Genomic DNA, 22,323 nt, shown 5'->3' on the forward strand with positions numbered 1-22,323 from the left:
AATTAACATCACAGCAAAGGGAGAAAGACAACCCAGTCTGAGGTGTCATATGCAAGAGCAGCAAAATTCCCTGGATACACTGCAAGGAAGAACAAGGCTTTTGCAAGAAACTGTGTAGATGGTAGAAAACCCTTGGCAACGATGCCACAGTCGGTCAAACTGGCTGCTTCAAATAAGAAGCTTTCAAAAAAACAATGTCCAAGGGAAAAAAATCATACAGGTACTGGAAAAAAACTCAGATTACCTTGCAGATGTTTAGAATCAAACTAGGAACTGATATAGTAAGAATGACCCACTGTGCATGTTGTAACCTGAAGACAGTGCAAACTAGCCACAATAGAAAGTCTAGTCAGACCACTGCTTGAGATAGAGGATTCAGCAGTGACAATGTTACTGAAGCATACACCAAATGAGGCAGGGAAAAAGGAAAGGCAGGCAAGTTAACTTTAAGGCCATCATTGCACACTGACTCTTACTGTCCATAATCTACAAGCTGAAATCTAACGTTGCAAAGAGAATATGGGCAAAACAGTGGCAGCAAGCAATAAATACATGAACAGGAATCATACTCCTTGTGCAATTAACCGAAAACCTCGCAAAAGACACTTGGCTCAAGAGCACTCACCAATACAGCTTTGCTTAAGGGGAAGAAAAGCTCCTGTAACTGAAGTTAGTAATTCTAAATAATTGTTGACAAAAATAGAGAATTAAGACTGAATATGTGCTTGTAAGCCTAGGAGTCTTGATCAAAAAAAACAGCAAGACATTATACATTGTAAATACATAATACTCCTGGGGACAACCACCCTACTGAAATGCACGACTGTGGCGGGCACTAAGACATTACTAAAAAAAGCTTTATTCAGGTATGTATGTAGTACATACACAGGCAGTTCTTGGAAAACATTAACTCAATGCTCACCATCAGCGTTAGGAGTTACATGGAAGTGAAACACAACACAGCACAAAACATTAAGGCATCGCACAGATCCTCAGTGCATCTGCATTTTGGAATTCTGTGCATATTTCTGTTCTTGAATAACTGGAGCCAAGAACAAAACTGATTCTCTTTGCTTATCCTTTGCTATATAGGCGAAGTCTCACATTTTTCAAACTGAAAAGGAATTCTGACAATGGCCCACAAATTCGTGCATAGTAATGAGGTGAATGAAAATTTTCAGAGAAATGTAGAAAAGAACTAAGAGTACAATGAAATCATCAGTTAACATGTTTATTGGAGTTTGGGGTTCCTGTGTCATTGTTTCTCTTAGACATTACAGTTATAAGACAGAGTTCTTCACCATAGATCACTGCAGAGACCAGAGTAAATGGCTTCAAGAGGGACTGGAGAGCCAATGAGGCTAGACGATTCAGATACAAACTAGCTCAAGAAGGCAAACATTCCGCGAGAAAGCAAGAGACTAGAGCAAGAAAGTATCGTTCTACATTTTCCTGCTGCTTAATGCTTGCTCTGAGCAGTCGCAGAAGAGTACTGTGAGAGACAAAATATGGGGCTAAATGGACCTTTGACCTTACTCCAATTTGTGGGTTTTAGGCTTTAAAGCCATTTCTATGAAAGGGAACTTAGGTTGTTGCCATGTTTTCATGAGGCACCAGAACAACTACCGGATTTGCAGAAGTTTGAGATGAACTAGAGGCTGTGGCTGATCAAAAGCACATTCCCAGCTTTGTAGACATGTTCTACTGAAAGCATCACTGTTAGCAAGGTACATTGCTTGGTCCAGAACAGCAAGTTTCCTACACTAAAGGTGAAAGGACAGATTTTACCCACCTAAAACCGATCCTCCCACCCTTCCTCAAAGACATTAATACTAGTCCTTCATGCTGGTATGATACCCGAGCTCCTCTCTCATGAGCAGCACAGGAGATCTGACAGCTGAGGCTTTGTAAAGGACCCGCACATAAGTGATATAAAGCTGAAGCACACTTGCTTCCAGACTATGCCAATATACCACAGCCAACGTATTTTTTGCAACTCACCTGTGTGTAGAAGCCACTAGCTGCCTCTAAGAACAGAGAGAGGTTCGCCTGAACTTCGCTCCGATTTGGATTTGCTCTATTTTTCGCCTGACCCTGTAGCGTCGTAATCTGATTTTTAAAGGCATGATTCCAACTGAAAACAAAAGAAGTGTTTTCCTTTTTTACTTTGGAAGTGCCTTATGCAAATAGCATAAACAACAGTAAATAACTGTTTAATTACATAGCATCAGACATGAAAATATTCAGACAACATTCAGATTAGAAGTAATGTTAAATATGGAAGAATTACCTTTCCCCACCTCTCACAACTGAGCAACCAATCCTGACATTGCATAGCTAACACTGTAACAGCACCAATATTAGCTTGTAATTGTTTTGTTTTAGGCAGCACAGCTCTCTTCTGAGAACAGGATGTGGGGTATAGAAATTTGAGTTAAAAATCATTCAGGATCTGGAGGCATAGACAGCACAACTCAGCCAGCCTACTCATTTTGCTTCCCTCAGAGTGCCGGAAGAACCACATGCTTCTTAACTAAACCTGTTACAACCTATGTCTGCATCTTAAATAACAGGGAACAGACTCAGGGCATGGAGAAAACCAGCAGGATCTTCCCCTGGTTCCACGAGCACCTGGGTAAAATTCTCTCCTGATATTCTTCCCCCTGCCCAGCCCCACCTCAGAGGGCTTAAAGTGAGGGTCTCCTCTTAGACCTTGCTCAAAGCTCTAGGTGATTGTGTCAGGAAAATTCCCTCCTTTCTGGAAACTCTAAACTTCAGCCTTTCCCTGGCAGCACAGAAGACTGATATTTCTTAGCTCTCTGTTCCGTCTGGCTCACCAAAACCCACTCCTGCATGACATGGCAGCTACTAATTGCCAGAAGTAAAATACTAACCTACGGAATGCTCTTCACCGACTCCGCAGTGCATTCTCATGTTTCACCCAGCTCATTTTAAAGGAAAGAGGACAATTTCCTTGGATTCAATTGCTTTTATGGAAGTCACAGGTTTCCTTCTCATCAGCCCAATTTACATATATACATACAATTTTATTGAGGTACTTACAGGTCCTGCTCCACTTTTTTATCTAAAGCATATTCCAAATCGGTCACTAGCATTTTCTGATATAAGTCCTGTAGAGCCTGTCTGGAAGTCCAGACTTCTGCTGGACCCAGCTTTGAATCTGAGCAACAAAAAGAACAAAGACAACAGTTTTTGTAATACTCAAACTTAAGGAGTTATTTCAACTGATTTTTCACTCACCTATGAAAGGGAAGAACATAGCATAATGTAAGTTATCCAGTGCCAAACACCCGCTTTTGTCACAGATTCATCATAACAGTAAAATATAAGAACTACAGAAGGACTGGGGATTAACTGATCACTGATTAACCAATCCGTCTCCTACAACACTAGCAGTGGATATGAGCAAAATCAGCAGCTGGCAAGTTAAAAAAGAAAAAAAAGAAAAGAAGAAAAGGAGGTGATTCTTGCAAAGTCATTAAGCTGAAAAACTTCTTGACACTGGAGAAATTTAGCAAAAGTTCCAGAGTAGCCTGGAAAAGGTAGCGGAAAAGAAATCCATCAAGGGATAATAAATAGGACAGTCCCTGGAGCCAACACTGTTGGTATTTAGGAGAACACTGTGGGCAAGTACTACTGCATGCTTGTCATTTTCTAACTCTTTGGTAGCCACCTGCTTTTCATCACCAAGGGTGAATACAAACACTACTGCTCCTTGCTGTCGCAAGTTACAGAGTCTAATTTCCCATGCCTTGTAAAATCACCTGAGGTGGGGCTGCAGGAACACAAAGGATGGACCTCACCCCAGGGAAACCACTCTGATGGTGGTGTAGCCACTCCAGCTGGGTTAGACAGATCCAGGCAGTTAGAGTGTTCCTATGGGGACTACACCAACCTGCTACATGTACTGCACCAAGGTGGTAAGCACAGCTGAGCATAGGTTCATTAGGCAAGCTGCTTGTACTGCCTGGCTGATTCATTAATATAAACCATTTCCATTTTCCATAAATACATACAACTTGAAACAGAGCTTGTAGCATTTTGTAGCATCTATGCACATGGTAGCAATTCAGACCAATATTTCTGTCACCCAGTTCTCAAAACCAGCCACATCGTTTTCCCATTGCTAATCCCAAGTACAGCAGTTCCTGTGACAGGTGGGACGAGAGTCTCTTCCCCAAAGGGAGAACGCTATGGGAAAGGACTAAGGGCATGATCTCCACCTCCAAATGCTCTAAAGCACCCATAGTCAACTTTCAAAATACATGTATTTTAGGTACAGGAAAGAGGGGCAGAGTTGTTAAAATACTCTTTATTTTTATATAGAGGGCAAACCTTTAACATAACATCACACACCTTCCAGACAATTCTTAGTAACAAGAGGAAAACAGAACTAGGAATCAAGTTCAGCAGCTAGATCAACTGTATAATAAATGCACTTACCTGTCATGTCAGCCTTCAGGACTTCTGCCTGCCTATAAGAAAGCAATAAAACAGACTGATCAAAATAATTGAATTATGCTAAAGCACATTCATGCAGCAGTGAGTAGAGAAAGTGGGGCCATCTCTGTAGAGGCTGCCTATAACTTACACTGCTACAGTTTACCCCATGCAATACAAATTTGAGCTACTCTTGGTTAACAGTAGGATTTCTTTTAATTCATACCACAACAGAAGTCAACTATTCACTTTCCCCTGCTTAGCTTAAGTCTCTTTCAGAAAAAATATAAACTAAAAAACCCTTACAACACTATATTTTAAGCATCACCTGACACCAAATGTCCTGCCAAAATTAGTGATACACGCTTACCTGTAACTGGGAATTTGATATTAACTTTAAGTTGTCGCATGTGAAATGCAGTAGCCAACACAGAGCAAAGCGAACTCCCATTGGTGCCTGACAGCACTTTGCTACAGCCCTCCCACCCCTCCGTGCTGCACTAGCTTTCCCTAAGGAGAGGGGATAAGACGACTATGGCTCCCCCAACTACCTCTCTTCCTTGCACTGCCTCCCTAAAGTCATGGTTTGATCAGGTTTTCAAGAAAAAAAAACCATACAGAAAGAATGGCAGCTACAGGTGACCAACTACCATGCCATCACTGAACATCCTCTGCAAATCCCCACTGCTGGTGGAGGCTGGCAAATAGTTTCTCAAACACAGGGACACAGTCCTCATGAAATCAATATTTACAAGTAGTCAAAGGCTGGGTGGAGCAGGCAGTCAAGATACTATGGTTAAGCACTGTCAGCAGTACATTAAGGCCCCCTTCAAGGGGCAGCACTGTCTGACCAACACAGAATTAACACAAGGCAGGCAGAGGCAGAAGGGACACAAGGCTGCCTGATTTGGCTGGGTATTAGAGGAACACACCCCTTTCCTTTTGCTACACTCAAATGTTTACAAATATTTGCAAAGAGTGCAAGCTTTCCATACTAGACATGGAATCCTCCTAGCACATGGAATACCCACTTCCACCTGCCTCCCTCAGCAAAAAGCTAGACTGGAGTTGCACTGTGACGAACATAAAAGTCAGATGCCACCTTGGGAAAGAATGGAGAGACAGGAAAAAGCACTACCTAATCCCTAAAGAGGCTTCAGAAAGAAGCACATACTCTCCTCTTGCCAAAATGAAGTTGTAATAAAAACAGTTTTTCAGGTAGTTTTTCTGGTTGTTCTGGGTTCTACCCACTGGCCACAAATTATAGGAAAGGTTTTGAGATCCACATCAGGATTAAAAAGATGTCATAATAGCACCAGTGCTTCACTGGGAAGATGTATATTGTCAAGCCCCTTCACAAAATTTCTATTTATTAAACACAAGAATTATTTGTAGCAACTCACCATAGTCACCACAGTGTACCATCCAAGAAGCAATGGGATGCTCCAAGTCCTTTAATAAAGTTAAGAATATCTTAACTGGTGCCAGAAGTAAATCTGTACATCCTTCACCTGCTTCACAAATGTAATCTATTTAAGATTTTTTTTGTTGTTTATTTCTTTCAAGAAGGTATTAATATACTTTTTCAACTCCTGACAACAGGGTACACTGGAAGAAGAGATAACCTATTATTACTGACGGACAAGCAAAGAAAATTTTAGCTATTGTGTCACAAGAAAGCCCAAGAAACATTTCCGCGTCGTCCACATGGGGGTAACGAAACGCGCCTCAGCGATGCCCTCCCCATCGCTGCAGCTAGCAGGACGGGAAAGAGCAGATCTTGTACCCCCACACAGCTAAGAACCAACTGCTCTGTGTGCTGCGCCTCGAGAGCCTCTGCGACACTGACCTGCAAGTCTAGTCAAGCACAAAGCTGAGCAAATTCTGCACTGCTATGACTTGGCAGCTAGAAATGCCACTGCTCAGAAGGAAAAGCTGACTCGCTCAGGTGAAGTCTCTCTTTTTTGAGCATCCAGCCAAGCTAATACAGTTTGGCTCACACTTTAAACACCTGCCAGTTGTGCAAACTTTCTTTGAGCTGAGAACATGATCTGCATTGCCAAAGCCATGAATCCTACCAAGAGGTTGAGCCCGAGCAGGACATGCAGTACTGCTCCGGCAAACATGAGCCCAAAATTCTCCTCCAGGCAAAAAGGCTCTGCCCTTTAAAAGCCAAGAACTGATCCTCTGAAAATTACTTGTGCAGAACTACCTTCCACTTTGTTAAGTACTAGTCTTTTAAAGGAAGAAATACAAATAGCACCATTGTAAAGGCTTTCTTTTCATAAAGTTTTGACCAGCTGTTTGCTGGAGAATTTAGATGGAGAGAGCCTCAAACCTTACCTCAGTACAATTGCTGACAGATGCTCTGTAAATGCAGAGCCCTAACAATATGGCTGGACTGAACTTCTAAAATATTTTTTTTAGAACACCTTTTTTGGGAGACAATACTAATGGGCCTACAGAACAAGAGTCTTTAGCGCCAATCTCTTCACTAGCCATAAAAAAACCTGCCTTTTATATTTTTAAGCTTGCAACAAGCCACACTAAGGGAATTATCACTATAATTAATAAAATGTATAGAAGTTAATTCAGTACTTCCTAGAGGCCAAAGGAATTAAAGTAGGTTTAACATCAGCATGCTGTTTCTCGTTTCCACCTAAAACCAACTTTTAAATAAAACAGCTGCATCCACCACAGGCTAAGCCAGGATAAGATAGGGCAACCCGGACACCAAGCTTGTTCTGCATCAGTGGCAAAATATTAGCATCTTGAGAGAAAAGATGCACTGCCTGTTCCTTGAACAGACTTTATTGAGGAGCCTTTGCTGGTGCTCAGAGACTCCTAGTGGGCATAAACCAGAGTTCACTGATAACGGCAAGAGTTTCTGGCAGTGCAAATGGCACCTTATTTTGTCAAGCATCTTTCAACAAGCCTTTTTGTCCATATGTTTTCTTGTATCACCTCATATTGAGTTTGCATTAGAATGACTCATTCTGGTGCAAAAATACACTGCCTGCCAGCAAACTTGGTACAACTTGCTTATACATTTTATCATTTCAAGAATATTCTCAACTCCTTGCCCAGTTGGCCTCAGCAGTTCAGTCTTCAAGTCAAGTTTCCCTGAGTTTGTTAGTCTAAAGCCAAATAAGCACAAAACATAGCTGAAAAACTTTATTTTGAATATCTGTTAGATGATATATTATCTTGATATACTGGGATAGCTATTTTTATAATTTCCTAACCAAATATAAATTCGGCCCATGTTTTATTTCCACTCAAAGCTCAAATAGAAAAGCCTCCCACTCAATTCAGTGAGATAGTTTGACAGCTAAAGGAATTTTAATTTTATTCAAATACTTGAAAAGTTTCAAAACTTTAAAAGACAGTGGTCAGGACTTTCTTTTGAAGTTCTGAAGGTGTAATATATCTATTACAATTTAAGTACTCACAGATGGGAAAGGAAACTTTTCTTCTCTTAAGAACCTGTCAGTATATAAAGTCCAGTTTTGCTGTAACTCAGGGGAACTCAGACACTACACTTAGCCTAGAATGAGCCACCAGATTTAGCAAAGGAAGACAAAACATTCATTTTGTTTCCCCATTTTTGAGTGTTTACCATTCTTGATCAATTAAGTTTTCTCTAAGCAGAAAAGAAGTTGTGCCCCTTAAGCTGGTAAACACTACACAAAGGAAATCCCACAAATATAGGGATGTGTCTCCAATACATATTTTCAACTGTTTAAATCATCACATTGAGAGAATGAAAGGTACATCAAAAGATCATGTAGTCACACTTACACTTTTACAATAGGACAAGTTTGCTTAACTTGCTCTTAAAATACTACAAAGAGATCATACAACCTCCCTGGTTAACTGTTCTATTGCTCAGTGATAGTCCAGAAGTTTCTTCTGCCCCTCTGCTGCAAACCAAGTCCTCCACGCAGTACACCCAGCTGCCATGCAGAGCTACTTAGCACTGCCTTCGGGCAACAGCTACTTGGGAAACCAAGGACTTAAATGTGTACTTAAATGTATACTCTGAACCATCAGTTCTCAGTAAGCTAAAATGTCAACCTTCACAAATTAAGTTTTCTAATCCCCTTTTTGGCACCTGACTTGAAACTCCATTCATGTATCACTAAACAAATGGCTCTATTTTACTGTTGCCCGCAAAACAGCTCACCTCTGTTCCAATATATATTCTTCAGTTCTGTTATAATTCAAAGCACACATAATAACAAACTTTCAGTTCCGCATATACCATGTTGCATCTGTATGAGGGCATTAACAGTTCTACAGAAGCACAGTTTTGCTAACAAGCTTCATTACTGAGCACAGAAAATCAAATAAAATTAAGCCCAAGTTTTCAAAGCAGCAGTCTTGGGTTACCCAGTTGACACCCACTATTTCTGAAAGTTCAACTGGTCAAAGTCAAACTTTACTTATACCACACTCCTCATTCACACAGTGAGGATGAGCCAGGCAAGATTTGCTATGGCAAGACATGACAAGTCCTACAAAAAAAAAAACCACACCAAAAACTTGGAAAAACCCCAGCCTCACAAAAAAAACTCCACTGAACACAATGCTCTGCTTTCCACCATGGCTAAAGGGGAACTCCGCTCGGTTTTCCCCTGGCAGCACTGAAGCATCAGCAGCTGTATCAGTTCCTTTATCAAAACTCAGTAACACAAACCCCCTGATAAGGAATTGAGGATTTTCAGTACTAAAAAAGGGTAACGAATCCAGGCAGCTGACCATATAAAAGCAATCAGAATCCAGTCACTTGTTTTGTGAATACCCTAAAAACTAAAAACCATATTAAATAGCCAAGGTAGTTTCACTCCAAGCAGGAAACTATATTCCTGCAGTTCTGTTCCCTGGAGGTACGTGCAGAAATTGTACCACAATGACAAATGCCCACAGCCTAGCCTTAGCAGGAGGTAACTGACCTGAAGGCTCAAAGGCATTGCCAGAAAGTTTTGTTTCTTCTGAAAGGGAATAAGAACATATAGACCAGAACATATATAGAATAAATGTAGGAAATCCCTGATTTTAGGTAGGGAAGGTAAATTTTCTATGCTACCATACTACAAAGAATTCAAATACACTTAAGACACTTAAAAGAAGTTATTATTTTTCAATCATTCCAATACACGGCAAGGCTCACACTCAGAAGGAACCCCAAAGCAGCACCCAGAACGACTATTTTAGATTTTCCTCAAAATAATCGTTAACCTCCACTGAAATGTATAATGATTTAATATTCAGTGGGCTTTTCTTTTGGTTTTTTTTTGTGGGTGGTTTTTTGTTTTTTTTTTTAAATGGATGTTGCACATGAAAGAAAAGCGCAAGAACTCCAGTCACCTTTACCTGGTTTACCTTCCAGGAGCTGACAGTATAGCTCCATAGGTAACCCTGACAACGTTTTCAGTATAGAAAAATTAAGAACAAATTACCAAAGGATTAAAAATAATTTAGCAACTATAAAAAAGGCATGCTCAGGAAATAACAAATGGATACTTAATACGTGTGGCACTTCAAGACACAAATATCCTTTCATATGTTAAAGCATACCTTTAAACAAAAGTTTATAATAGCAAACAGTCAACAAACGAACACTCCTATGGAATACTCTGTCTGCTTATCAGCATCCATACAGTAACACATTTATTGCACTGGCTAACAACACATCAGCTTTGCAGTTGACCTGAGAACAAGTCAAAGGCAAAAGGTTTATGATAGAATACATAGTCTACCCTGTGTATGTCCTTAATCTTCACACTATCCGTTGGACAACCTAGTTTTTCAAAACTAAAGCAAACAAAGGTGTGAGGGCACAAAAACTTCAAGATTGCCTTCCAATTCATTCAACCACTGACAACCCACTCCCTTAAAAAGATACAGAGCTCAGAGACAAAAAAAATTATAAAGCTCTGCTCATTCACTACCCACAATAAGGAACTGTTGGTAAGCACACAGAAGCGTTATTAGTTCTTATGACTACAGTGCTAAGCAGGATCTGAGAGGTTTGCATCTGAACTACCTTACTTCCCATGGTAATTCCCACCAGGTTTTCAGACTGAGCAAGGAAAAGCAACAGAACTACTTTCTGAACAATAAAAAAAGCAAATCAAAAAAACCCCAACAATCTATGCCCCTGTAATATTACTACCTTTTGCTCTTTCAAATCCACCCTGATTTGAGTGCACACAATATCACGTTTCAGTTGTGATAAATATATAGTAACACCAGTACTCGTTTGTTATATTACAGTTCCCGACTCGGTAAAAATCTTCACTTATGTTAAGGGCTGGAAACTGCAGGCAACAGGTTTTAAAATAAGTGAACATTATTTAACTTTTAACAGCTTTTGCATTATTAAAAGGTTGTCCAGGATTATGAAAAAATGCAGAAATCTGAGCATTGAGATCAACTTCAGATGGGTCTCATCACATCAGCTTCAGAAAGTTGTGCTATTTAAGTCAGCCTTGCAGAAGCCAGAGCAGCTAAGGTCAGGCAGCAGGTGCCAACCCTCCGTGGACATTGCACGAGATCTCCCAGGAAAATGTACAGTATTCAATTCAAAGGCTGGTAATTACACAGTCAATTTAGTGCCACACTCTTGCAACACAGATAAAATATGCCCTCTTGCCTGCCTGTGGAGCTCAGAGCAGAGCACCTGCAGCTAAGAGCTACTTACAAAGGTGACATACATTTCCACTGGAAAGTCCACCCACTTTGCATGAAGAGGGCAATACCTGCAGCCCTTTAAGTCCTGACTTTCAGCTTTATCAGTTTCCTGCTGCCTCTAGCCTCCGCTAACAGCTCAGGATACAACACAGATATTTTGCTGATTTTTGGTGTTTTCTATGGACCCCCTTCCTCTCAAATTCCCCCCTCGCCCAGTGCCAAGAGCAGATCCTCACACTCAGTAACACTGAGAATGACTCCCATTGACGCAGGAGGTAATGACCATTAGAGATGAGTCGGTTACTGGGAATTCAGGCTACTGCCTCCTTGCTAAGCAGCAAATGAAAAAAGAGCAAATACATTAGATGTCACCATGAGAGGTGGCAAAAACAAAGCACGAGTAACCCCTCATACTGCACATGTAGCAAGTTAACTACGATAGATACAGCAGAGTTCAGCCTTTTGAACGTGTGCTCTCCAAGCACTGAGATCTATACCCAGGTAGTAGTGACCTTCAAAAACACAAGGCCTACAGCAAAATTATTGATACTTAAATTACTCATGCCAGTCATTCAACAATTGTATGAAGCTGGGTTTTGCCCAACCCCATTCATTTTATAAACTCACAATTACGTAAACATCACACAAAACACATCTCTGCAAAATGTGACATGCCCAGAAGTTTTAAAATAGCTTTTCATAATGAAGAGAGTTTTCGATATGGAAGGACACTGCATGGTTTAGACAAGCTGTGACAAGTAACACTCAGATAACATCTGGGTATGATCCTTATTGCAAGATGCATCTCAGAAACTACTTTCAATTCTCCGTCTTGAAACTAAATGCAAGCCACACACTGAAAGCACGGCAATGGCATGAAGGCTGAGCACCAGGGAGAAAGATATCGTCCACTTACGATAATTAAATGGGTACTCAGTGCATCACTGCCAATAGTTTACAGGAGTCTCATTAACTGCACCCCATCCTCTATCAGAAACATACAGGCAATGGTGTTTTCAAACATACTTTTCAACTAGAGAATACTTGAAGAATTATCTTCCCAAAAAGAGTATGGAAATAAGAAAAAGAAAGAGGCAAAGTCCTCTACCACCACAGGTTTAATGCAGCTCTGACACAAATGGTAATTTCTGATAAAGAAAAGGATGCCTCATCATTAAATTCTCACCTCAAACCCCACAGCCAGCAATATTTACTACCTATTTCAAAAAAGCATAAACATGACACCAGGTACCAAGGGTAGCCATTTGAGGTGCATGGAACTATGGGAAGGAGAGCTTGTTAACGAATGTCAGATTCAACTTCTGGTTTATCAACACAGAACTCTCCCCCAGTCCTCTGCTGTTGGGTCTCTTAAGTTCAGGAGCAGCTCATTTGGATGGGCTGTCAGCTACAAAACCCAAGTCCACCACTGAAACGCACGTACTCCTGGAATATGTAAAAGTAAAAAAGTTGCTCTCTTGCCTGTATTCAGCTGAAGAAGAAACTTATGACCAATTCAACTAGCTCAGATCTAACAAATTTTAATTAGCTCAGGAGTGAAGCAGCATGGATACACTACTACAAGAACTGCTCCTGTCTGGGAAGGCTGCAGCTTGAAGCTTTTGAGCCCTGTCAGACACAAACAGGTTCTGAAGAAAACGAACCTGGCTGAAGTGGTGCAGCTTACTTGGCTGATTCCAGCTGACCTCTGCAGCTCTGCTTGCAGCAGGTCCGAACTGCCTCCAAACAGAGCTGCTGCTGCAGCCCTCGCCCTGCAGAGTGATCTCAGGTGCTCCCAGTTAACCAGTAACCTACCTTTCCCATTTTAAAAAACTAATGAATTGGGTAGGAGCAGGCACCTGAGCAAATTTTAACTTCCAAGGTTAGTCCTGCTTTTGGGGATTAAATGTTTTTATAAAAAATAATTTTATTTCAAATTTAAGTCTCAATACCTTAAGACAAGAGTCCCTTCCAGTTCTGTATCTAGAAAAGGTCACAAATGTTCAGCCAACTATAAATCGTTATCTTCTGTACAAATCACGTATGGAAAAATTTTGACGTTTAGTAGATTTTTACTGACCATGAATTCTATAGAAAACAAAAACCTGGATGTTTTCCAGACTGCAGTCTCTCAATAGTCAGACCAGACCTGTTCATTACAGTCATTTCACCTCTGTAATGGCTGAGGACCAGGCTCCATAGCAATGGACTAACACATCCAGCCTGAAGATCAAATCTTAAGGCTGGAAAGGACCTCAAAAGGTTACGTAGCCCATTTCCTCATCCTGATGTTACTGCCAACAAACATTTGCATTGCTTGGTTTTGCAGTCCTCCAGAGGCAGGCACCTCCATACCCCTAAGCAGCCTAAACTGTTTCCACATGGCACTACAGCTTGCCTTAAAGAATCATGGTATGCCTTGGGTTCACCCACTCTGGCTCCTTCCTCTTACCAAATCCCTCAGCAAACATCACCAGCCTTGCTCAACCCACTGCTACCTTCATACGGTGGTGAAGAGGCAGGGACTGTCCTCACCTGGTTAGACTGAGAAGACATTTTCTGAATCTTTACCGCATATTAAGCAAGGAGGGGGGTGATGCCAGGAAAAGATTCAGCATGTGACTACACCGTCACCAGTTATTAACTCAACACTTGTGCATTACTCGGGTTGCACAAGCCAACTCAGCCCTGGCATTTCACTTTGCAACTACAATAGCTTGGATCTTGTCATCAAATGTTTTGTATAGGATACCAGCATGTCCAAGACAGATTTTAAAATGGAATAATTTTGGCACTGTATTTCAGCATTTGACAATAAAGCATGGAAACCTCGCGAATCATGCTGTTCTAACCCCAAATCTGAAATCCATATGTTAAACAGCATCTTGAACCACACAATATTTCGTGCAGCTGAGTCCTTAGAGGCCCAAAGATCTTCATGTCTTTCTGATCTGTCATTCCTAAAAGGCAAGATACTTTTGGGCCACATCACTTAACGCTCCAGCATAGCAGTTTCTAGTTTTGTAGTCCTCAAAGAATTATTTCAGGAATTAATGGAATCAGTTACACATGATATAAAATACAATTTTGTAACTATCTTTAATGCAAAGTGTGCAGAATTTTACCTGATTTTGAGAGACTAACCCAAAATTCTGGGTACATAACAAAGTTACAGGTAGACACATCCCTTTTAGTGCTCACTTCTGCCTAGCCGTCTGTGATGGAAGCTACCAAAATAGCCTGTAGTTGCACAAGCAGCATCAGCGAGCATTTGACATCTTCATTAGAAAGATACTGGAAATATCTTTCTGGATAGTTTCAAGCTTTAGAGGTTCTTTTTGTCTTTAATATCAAAACCAGGAGAAGATGAGTACTTCAGCTGAAGCTGGACTGCACACCTGGCAAGCCACAATCCCCTACACAACTGTTTTTGCCCCAGGCCCTTAACTCCTACAGTCTACCTCAAAACAAAATAAATCTCTAAAATGGAACAGTATGGGTATGTTCAAGCTGGGTAGAAAAACTGCCAGAAGTTCATGCTCTAGCATAATCTATGTGACACGCTCCTAAATTAAGGCCTTCTGTATTAATTAAAATGAATGTTGACAATGCATATTAGGCAGTTTACCACTTCTTTTCTACTTAAAGATTTCACATATATGTTCAAGTTTGTGCATATTGATGGTACTAAGACAAACACCTAGATTTTTATTGCAAGTTTACACTCCATCTTTTAATCATTTAATTGATAATTGTTAACCCATACAAAAAAGTAGCCTTCCTTGAACCTCTCACCTTTTTCTTCATATTGAAATACCATTTCTTTTTACTAGCAACTGCTGGACATTGGAGCTTTAAGAGCTGCTACAGTTTTCATGTTTTTATATACTCTTGATAGTTTTAGGTTTTTCTTTAATATTACAAAATATGGCTTCAATCTTTTTGACACTATTCTTATTGCCATTCACAAAAAACAGACACCCTAGTAGATTGGCTTTTTCCAGGGAATAGCTAGCTAGATCAAGCCTCTACGGTCAGAAGTTTTTTCACACCATTGTCCTCATCAAATATTTATACCTCTTCAAGACAGACAACTAGCATCTACTCAACAGACAAGTCTTGTCCCATCCTTCTCTCTCCCCCTCTTCACAGGTACAGATGATTAGCATTTCTATTTTTAGTTGTTATTATTAGGCTAGTCTGGAAAAAGTACCCTAAAGACTCCTCTTAATGGCTCAAGTGTACCACAAGTTAAGAGCACAAATGCTCAAAAGCGCTGTCAAAACCAGTACTGACTGCAGAAAGAACTGAAGCTGGAGTCTGTCAAAGGTTCCTTTCTGGCTACAGGAAACTCTGGTTTAAAAAAGATTATCACACAGTCGCAGCTGTTTGACAAGCAGCAATATCCATGTGCTTTCTTCAAATCATGGTGTGAGCAAGACAGGACACAGCAAAGCAAATACCAGGAGACTTTCACTGCAACAGAAAGGACAGTAGCAGAATTTACATGATTATCATAAAACAAAGGGGAAGAAAATGGTCTTCCCACTGGATTTATCAAAAAATTTGTATTTTTCTATTCCTGGCACCACCTGTAGGGAAGTCAAACTGTGACAAATAATGTAGCACAGACCACTGGGGAGTCCAGGGGGGCCTAAAAGAGGCTGGCTCCAAACAAACCACCCTTTGCTGTAGCCTGAGTAAATACGAACAACTGTCAAGGCCTCTTTCAATCAAGGCACTGAGAAACACCAAAGTCAGCCTTGAGTGAAGACCCTTGATGCCCAAAAGGCCTGTTTTACTGTGTCCAAACAAAAAGCCTAATCTCTGCTTAAGGTTCTTTGAAGTAATTGAAGAAGTTTACCCCAAGTTCATTTGGCAGAATCAATCTTAAAGGTTTCACTGGAAATACATTCAGAATTAGCTTCTCACTTCCTAACAGCTAGAAAGCAGCTCTCTGAGATAATTCAGCCATATGACAAGTAGGGCCCACAGACTCAATACAAACAGTGCTTTGGGGCGGGGGGGGGGGGGAAGGAAATAAAATAATCAGCTTTCACATACCCATATTAGATGAAGCGGAAAACTATTCCATAGGGCTGAATATGCCAGACAATGACATTAAAATAAGAGAAATGGACTGCTGATGTATTAGAGACATCATAAGTACCTTCAGAAAAATGACATTTTTTTCTCCCTAAAGATGGAAGAGAAAATTAACTCTAGCAGGACTCCCAAGTACCTCAAGGGTATCTCTGATTTGAGTCCCATCAGTGAAATTCAGTCTGTCGCCCACGGCTGTGTAACAATCCCAAGAGACTCCTCAGCCTTCTGGTTCCTTATGATAATCCCTTGAGTGCAGAAGCCAGTGTGAATAATCCGAGAAAAGTCCTACTGGAATACAGAAAGAGAAAGCAGGCCTGATGTTACTCAAAAAGCTCTTATTCCACCTCAACTCACAGCATTACATTGACCTGAATGGGTAGCTGCTGATTTATCTCAGAAGATTTGAAATACACAATATCAAAATACTGCTTAAGCCATGTCCCACTCATTCGGTTGTCTAGGAAGTCCCCAAGCTTATAATCAGAAGTTCTTCTTAAATTCAAATGGGAAGAAAAGCAGTGGCCAGACAAGTCTAGAAACATGGCCTGAAGGCAGGACTAGGAGCACGGCTACACAAGTGGAAGCTGGTGATGAAACCAGTATAACCGTAAAGCTACATTCAACAAGACACTGCATGCAACAACATGAGTGCTTGAGAGGAATATAAAAAAAAAAATCACCTGCCCTCCCTCCTGGATGAAACAGTGAGAAACTACAGCCCATGAGTCAGCTCCGTGATTCCTTGTGTCATTCCACAATAAACATTAAGTTAGCCCTCTGTTCTTTTCACTGCAGTAAGATGGACGGACAAACAGAGGTAAGATGCCATATCCCTCTCTGAGCACAGGAGAACTTATGTTTTACCAAACAGCTGAAAAATATGACCTCCCTAGTAACACATTAAAAAGTACAGGACCAAAGTATGCTACTCTGCTAATGATTCTAATGAAATAAATCTGTGGTTTCATTCCCCTCCTGCTTGACAGCAGCTGCACAGCTTTCAAGTGAGATGAGGACAAGCCTCAAGCTCAAAGTAACAAAACCAATAAGTAAGTCCTCCCACATATATTGCTTAACTGCTCTTCCACTATTCCTTACTCTGAGGAGTCTGGTTCTACTAGTGAATCTCTGCTGCTGTTGTGAAGATCCAATGGCAATGATGAAGGACCTTTAAGACTCCACAACCCCCAACGGCTCCTCAGAATCAGACACTACTGCTAACTATCCTCTCCTCCCTCCCCAGACGCCATGCACTTGAACTGCAGTTACTCCTCTTCCACATTGACTTTTACTGGCTGAGCAGAGCAGGGAAGATGCCAAGGCATCTATCCATCAAGTCACTGTCTTCTCCCATCAACCCAAGCAATCCTGAGCAACGACTGCAGCCAGCCTTTTCTTCTCAAGTGGGAAGCACCAAAACTTCTGAAAATACGTGCAATAGCCAACACGGCAAATTGAAAAGCAGGGAACCTCCGCATTCCATATAGATCGATTTAAATAAAGTTCTGAAGTTGCTTGGGGCAAAAGTTAGTGATACAATTCAGTGCCCAGACCAGCTTATTTGGAGGCAAAAAAGATCTCACTGGAGCAGGCTAGGGCTACTTGTTATTAAACTGCTATATGAAAGATGCACTCTTAAGACAAAAAAGATTTCACAGGTAGCTTGAATATCACAGTATACTTTATACTGAATACATAAATAAAATAGCTAAGCACTCACCAAATGTATCTTCCAACCATGCACTGAAATGAAAAAACTCTGCAAAAAAACCTCTAAACCCCTATATTCAGGGAAGGGGGCAGCCTTCTCAAAACACTTTGGTGCAGCTTAAGTGCCCCATCAAAGCTTCAGATAAGTATTGCCTGGTTTCATTGCCACAACAGAGCCTTCTCCTTTTCAATAAAGATCAAACTACATAGAAATATGCAGGTTAGAACAAGAACTAACAGCTACAAGAATCATCCCTGCTGTCAAAAATAAATAAGTAAATACAGCTGTGACTTTACTTACACTAACCTGCACTTCTAGGTCACTGGAACACTGTTTTGCAAATAACCTCAAGCATAGCACAAAGCACAGTAACCTCATCCATAATAAGCTGTTTTCTGCAGCAATAAAAATAAGGGGAGATCCTCAGCCCAGGCTGAAAACAGGGATACTATTTGCGACCATGATACAAGCTACATTCTGTATTATACAGGTATATATACATACTATATATAGGTACACCTATATTCGAGGCAATGGGACGTTATTTACTAGTGTTATAGCTCAGTGAGCATTTGAGTAATAATGAGCACTATCACTACAAGGAGCAGTCCCACCCTGGCCTTACTATTACTGCCTCATTCCTGTTGCATGCAACCTCATCCCTTCTGTCAGCACATGTGGTGACATGAGGAATGGGATCAGGAAACCCACTCAGGCTAAACTCTGTGGGTAAAAAACAAAACGAGCAGTTTTAACCTAGCACAGTTCCCCAGTCCAGTTCACTGAAGACCTGGCCATAAACTTACACCATCAAATCAGGGTTGAGGGTGAGAGGAAGAGAAACTTCTGTCGGGAGCAGCTGAAGTTTAAACACACCCTTTGTCTGGCCAAGCTTTTGCAAGTAGGGTCACGTTCTCTGATGATTGCAGCCCTCTTTCCTCGGTCACACATCATACATAGTAACCTTCCTGCAAGTCCCTCCAGCAGAAAAGTGCACCCACATCTGCTAAACTGCACTAAAATCCTCGCTATTAACCCCATACAGAGGAGCAAACTCAAAGTCCATGAACAAAAATGCATATGCCACAACTGATGTGAAGCTCTGCATGTGCTGATTCACACCAGCTGAGCTCTGCCTGCTTCACAGGCAGTGCTCAACAGGCACACTCATTTGGATCACACTTCTAACCAGCTAACTTTCATAAAGTCAATGGCAACAATCAACTCAAACTTCTATCCCTCTGTAGAAGACTGCTAGAACTTGTTAAAGCCATTTGAGAAAGAGGAGGAAAAAAGTGATATGCAGTACATTCAAGCCTTGTTTCCTTAGGAATCTAGGCTTAAAAAAAAACTATCAGTTACAATAGCACACCCAGCCAACTTGCGACTTTAGTACAAATTGTCCTTGGGTAGCAGGAGGATGCTCAATAATCCAAGTCTCCATGACAGGTGGAAGGGAAAAAGTAAGAGCTGCTGGGCTACAGCTGCCTGGCTGACCCAGACACCACGCTGCAGCAGCTGGGGCTGGTCAGAATCTGCCCAGAGACACAATGCGTCCCTGGGTCTCTCAGCAACCTGAACTTCCTTCAGCAGAAAGCTCAGAGGGGAATTGCTTAACATTTTTTTAGTTGTAATTCTTTTTCCTTCACAGGTCACCACAAAAAGCTTGTTGATCAGTAGTAAACAGTAATCAATCTTATTTGAGTTTTTAAACCATTACCCTCACCCTTGAGGAGGGGTAAGAAGTGCAGCTCATACTAAATATTGGCAGCAATTCTATTTATCAAATGCTAGAAACATGTTGTATGAAAAAAAAAAGAGAAAACGAACATTTTCCCCTTTATGCTCCCCCAGACAAAACAGTGTGCTAAGGGGTGCCTCCTGAAAGGCCAACACACTATTTGATCTCTCCACCACTCCTCCCCTGTTTAAAATTCAAGAGTAAACAATGTATGAAAGTAGCATTAATCATTTCAGAGCATAAAAAAGCTGGAGGGAATACTTTCCAAGACTGACTGGTCTTCTTCAGGTATCAAGATAAATCAAGAAAGATGCAGATCAACTGGAGTCCCCCGGGGCAGTTGGGGCTGGAGCATTTGCATTTGAGGCTGGAGGAGAGGCTGCGGGGAGCAGGGCTTGGTCAGCCTGGGGCAGGGAAGCCTTCAGGGCACCTGCAGCAGCCGCCTGCCTGTGGGGAAGGGATTGTGAAGATCGAGCCAGGCTCTCCGCAGTGGCATGTGGCAGGATGGTGAGAGTCAATGAGCAGAAGTTAAAACAGAAAAGGTTCAGACTGGATGTAAAGAAAATCTCTTCCACCACAAGAACAGTCAAGGAGTAGCACAGGCGGCCCCAAAAGGCTGAGCTGTCTTCATCCTGAGAGGTTTTCAAGACCTGAGTGGATCAAGCCCTGAGCAGCCTGGTCTGGCCCCAGAGCAGCCCCTGCTCACGTACCTCCTGAGGTCACCTCCAGCCCAAGCTACCCTGTGATCCTACAAACTCCAGGCAGCACGCTGCAGTCACGCATTACAAGAGTGTCTGTTAACACCGCAGTTACATTTACTAACCTTTTGCTCTATATACCTTCAAGATAATTAACTTACTCTGCCTGCCCTGTTGAGATTCATTCTGGGTTCCACATTGTATTCTGGTTTGTGCCTTTCCAGCACTGACAAACATCGACTCCACATCACCCTGATCAGGAGTCAGTACCAGAACATGCTCACACACACAGATCGCAGCACTAAATTACCTCCACTCTACCCTCGTCCATTAACAGTGGAGAAACACTGCAAGAGATGCGTCATGCACTGGCAGACAGCAAAGGAGCAACCATGAAGAGACACAGCAGATGCAGAAGTTAATGGAGCTACTGATGAGTCTTTGAAAAGAGAGCCACAATTTAAATTATTAAAGCAGTCAAACCTTTAATGAAGTTGGTTATAGCCTCATCATAAGACTACAGGAAACTACCTACTGGTTTGTCAGCACTAGAATTTCTAAGTGGTGTTCCAGCCCTGTAATCCAAGCACTTTTTATTCTATGTTTACAGAGTGCTAAAAGCCACAATTTACCAGGATAATGCCACATTTAACTAGTAACTAGACTTCACATCTTTGTGAAATGCAATTGAGACAGTCATATTTCAGTCAAACTGCTGAACTTTTGAATCCAAGTTAACCATGTTTTGAACATTGCCAATTTCATACGTTAATGAAGGTAACTTCCTTAAAGTGAACAAACGTGGACTAAAGCTTGATATTGTCTTATAAAAAGGATGTGCTCAAAAGTTTCTGTGGCATTATGTTAAAAATCCTATTGGTAGTGATATTTTGCTTAAAAGTGACTTCTTCTGTGCCTAGCAGGATACATGAAATGTTTACCGTAAGATGCCTGCCCCACAAAATTAATCTGATTTATGGGAAGTACTTGTAGATTCCCAAAGCAGCACAAATGGTATGGGTATAAAGTTTTAGGCAGATGAGATGGACACATTCACCTGAGCAGAGAGGTGTGAACCATGCCTCTTTCTCCTTCCAGCTCTTTGAAAGAACCTTCTGAAAGGTCTACTCACCTGACCAGATGTAATGCAAATAATTTCAAAAGTGACTCAAACAATGACCCAAGAGAAGTATCTGAGAAACTAGATGGGACAAAAGACACTCCAGTACTCCTGAAAGGTGACCTTGAAAAGGATAATAAGACTAAGAAAGCAAAAACTCCAACACTTTCTTACAATGTATGAAGATGACTTAAAAAAAGGACTCTCCTGCAACTCTTGAAAGAGTCAGTACATGAAGCCTGACCTCCTTTGTTTATTCTGGAAGACTTCTGTGAAAGTCTCAGGTGTTTCTTAGTTCCTGCACTTTGATGGAAGGGGTACAATCTTTTAAGGACAGCATTTTAAAAACAGTCAATTCATATACATTTATACAGAAAGCGGAAGACTGGTAGTGGAGGAATTAAGGCAGTCCAGCCAAAAGTCCTTTCTTCTCTGCTCATTTTTTCAGTGTCTTGATTCTTGCAGAGTCATTATTTCACTAGTTATTCAACCATTACATGCTCACCTTAGAAATTCAGCTCTCTTCTGCCTAAATTTCAAACACAGAAAAAGCTTTCTCACAAACACTTTTCTGTCCCTCCGTTGTTTTAAAACAAAGACCAGCAGAGACTAATTGCTCCACATCTTCATTTGGCACAAGGTTTTGTTAAGCTGCCCTTTCATATCATTATACTTTTGTCTATTCATTCCTTCATCACAGAACTTGGATTGAGCTTGTAATGCTACAGTAAGGCGGCGGATACTCTCCTCTTTAATGCAAAGGACTAACAGAACTGGCTCTGAGAGTCTG

The 22,323-nt window shown here is 41.2% G+C and overlaps 1 protein-coding gene across 5 annotated transcripts in view; it reads right to left on the bottom strand.

The window, feature by feature from the left end:
• SMG7 (SMG7 nonsense mediated mRNA decay factor) overlaps nucleotides 1-22,323 on the bottom strand; it is a 52,010-nt gene that overhangs the window by 27,580 nt on the left and 2,107 nt on the right. For 4 of the 5 annotated variants that reach the window (XM_064454395.1, XM_064454398.1, XM_064454397.1 and 1 more), the window contains exons 2-4: nucleotides 4,465-4,496; nucleotides 3,064-3,181; nucleotides 2,002-2,134 (exon numbers count right to left, since the gene is read on the bottom strand). In XM_064454395.1, the coding sequence (XP_064310465.1) occupies nucleotides 2,002-2,134; nucleotides 3,064-3,181; nucleotides 4,465-4,496 (283 nt within the window). Of the gene's footprint in view, nucleotides 1-2,001; nucleotides 2,135-3,063; nucleotides 3,182-4,464; nucleotides 4,497-16,399; nucleotides 16,552-22,323 lie in introns of all 5 variants that reach the window. The other variant, XM_064454394.1, reaches the window with a different exon arrangement.

This window comes from Phalacrocorax carbo, chromosome 6, assembly GCF_963921805.1.
Source record: "Phalacrocorax carbo chromosome 6, bPhaCar2.1, whole genome shotgun sequence".
Classification (NCBI taxonomy): Eukaryota; Metazoa; Chordata; class Aves; order Suliformes; family Phalacrocoracidae; genus Phalacrocorax; species Phalacrocorax carbo.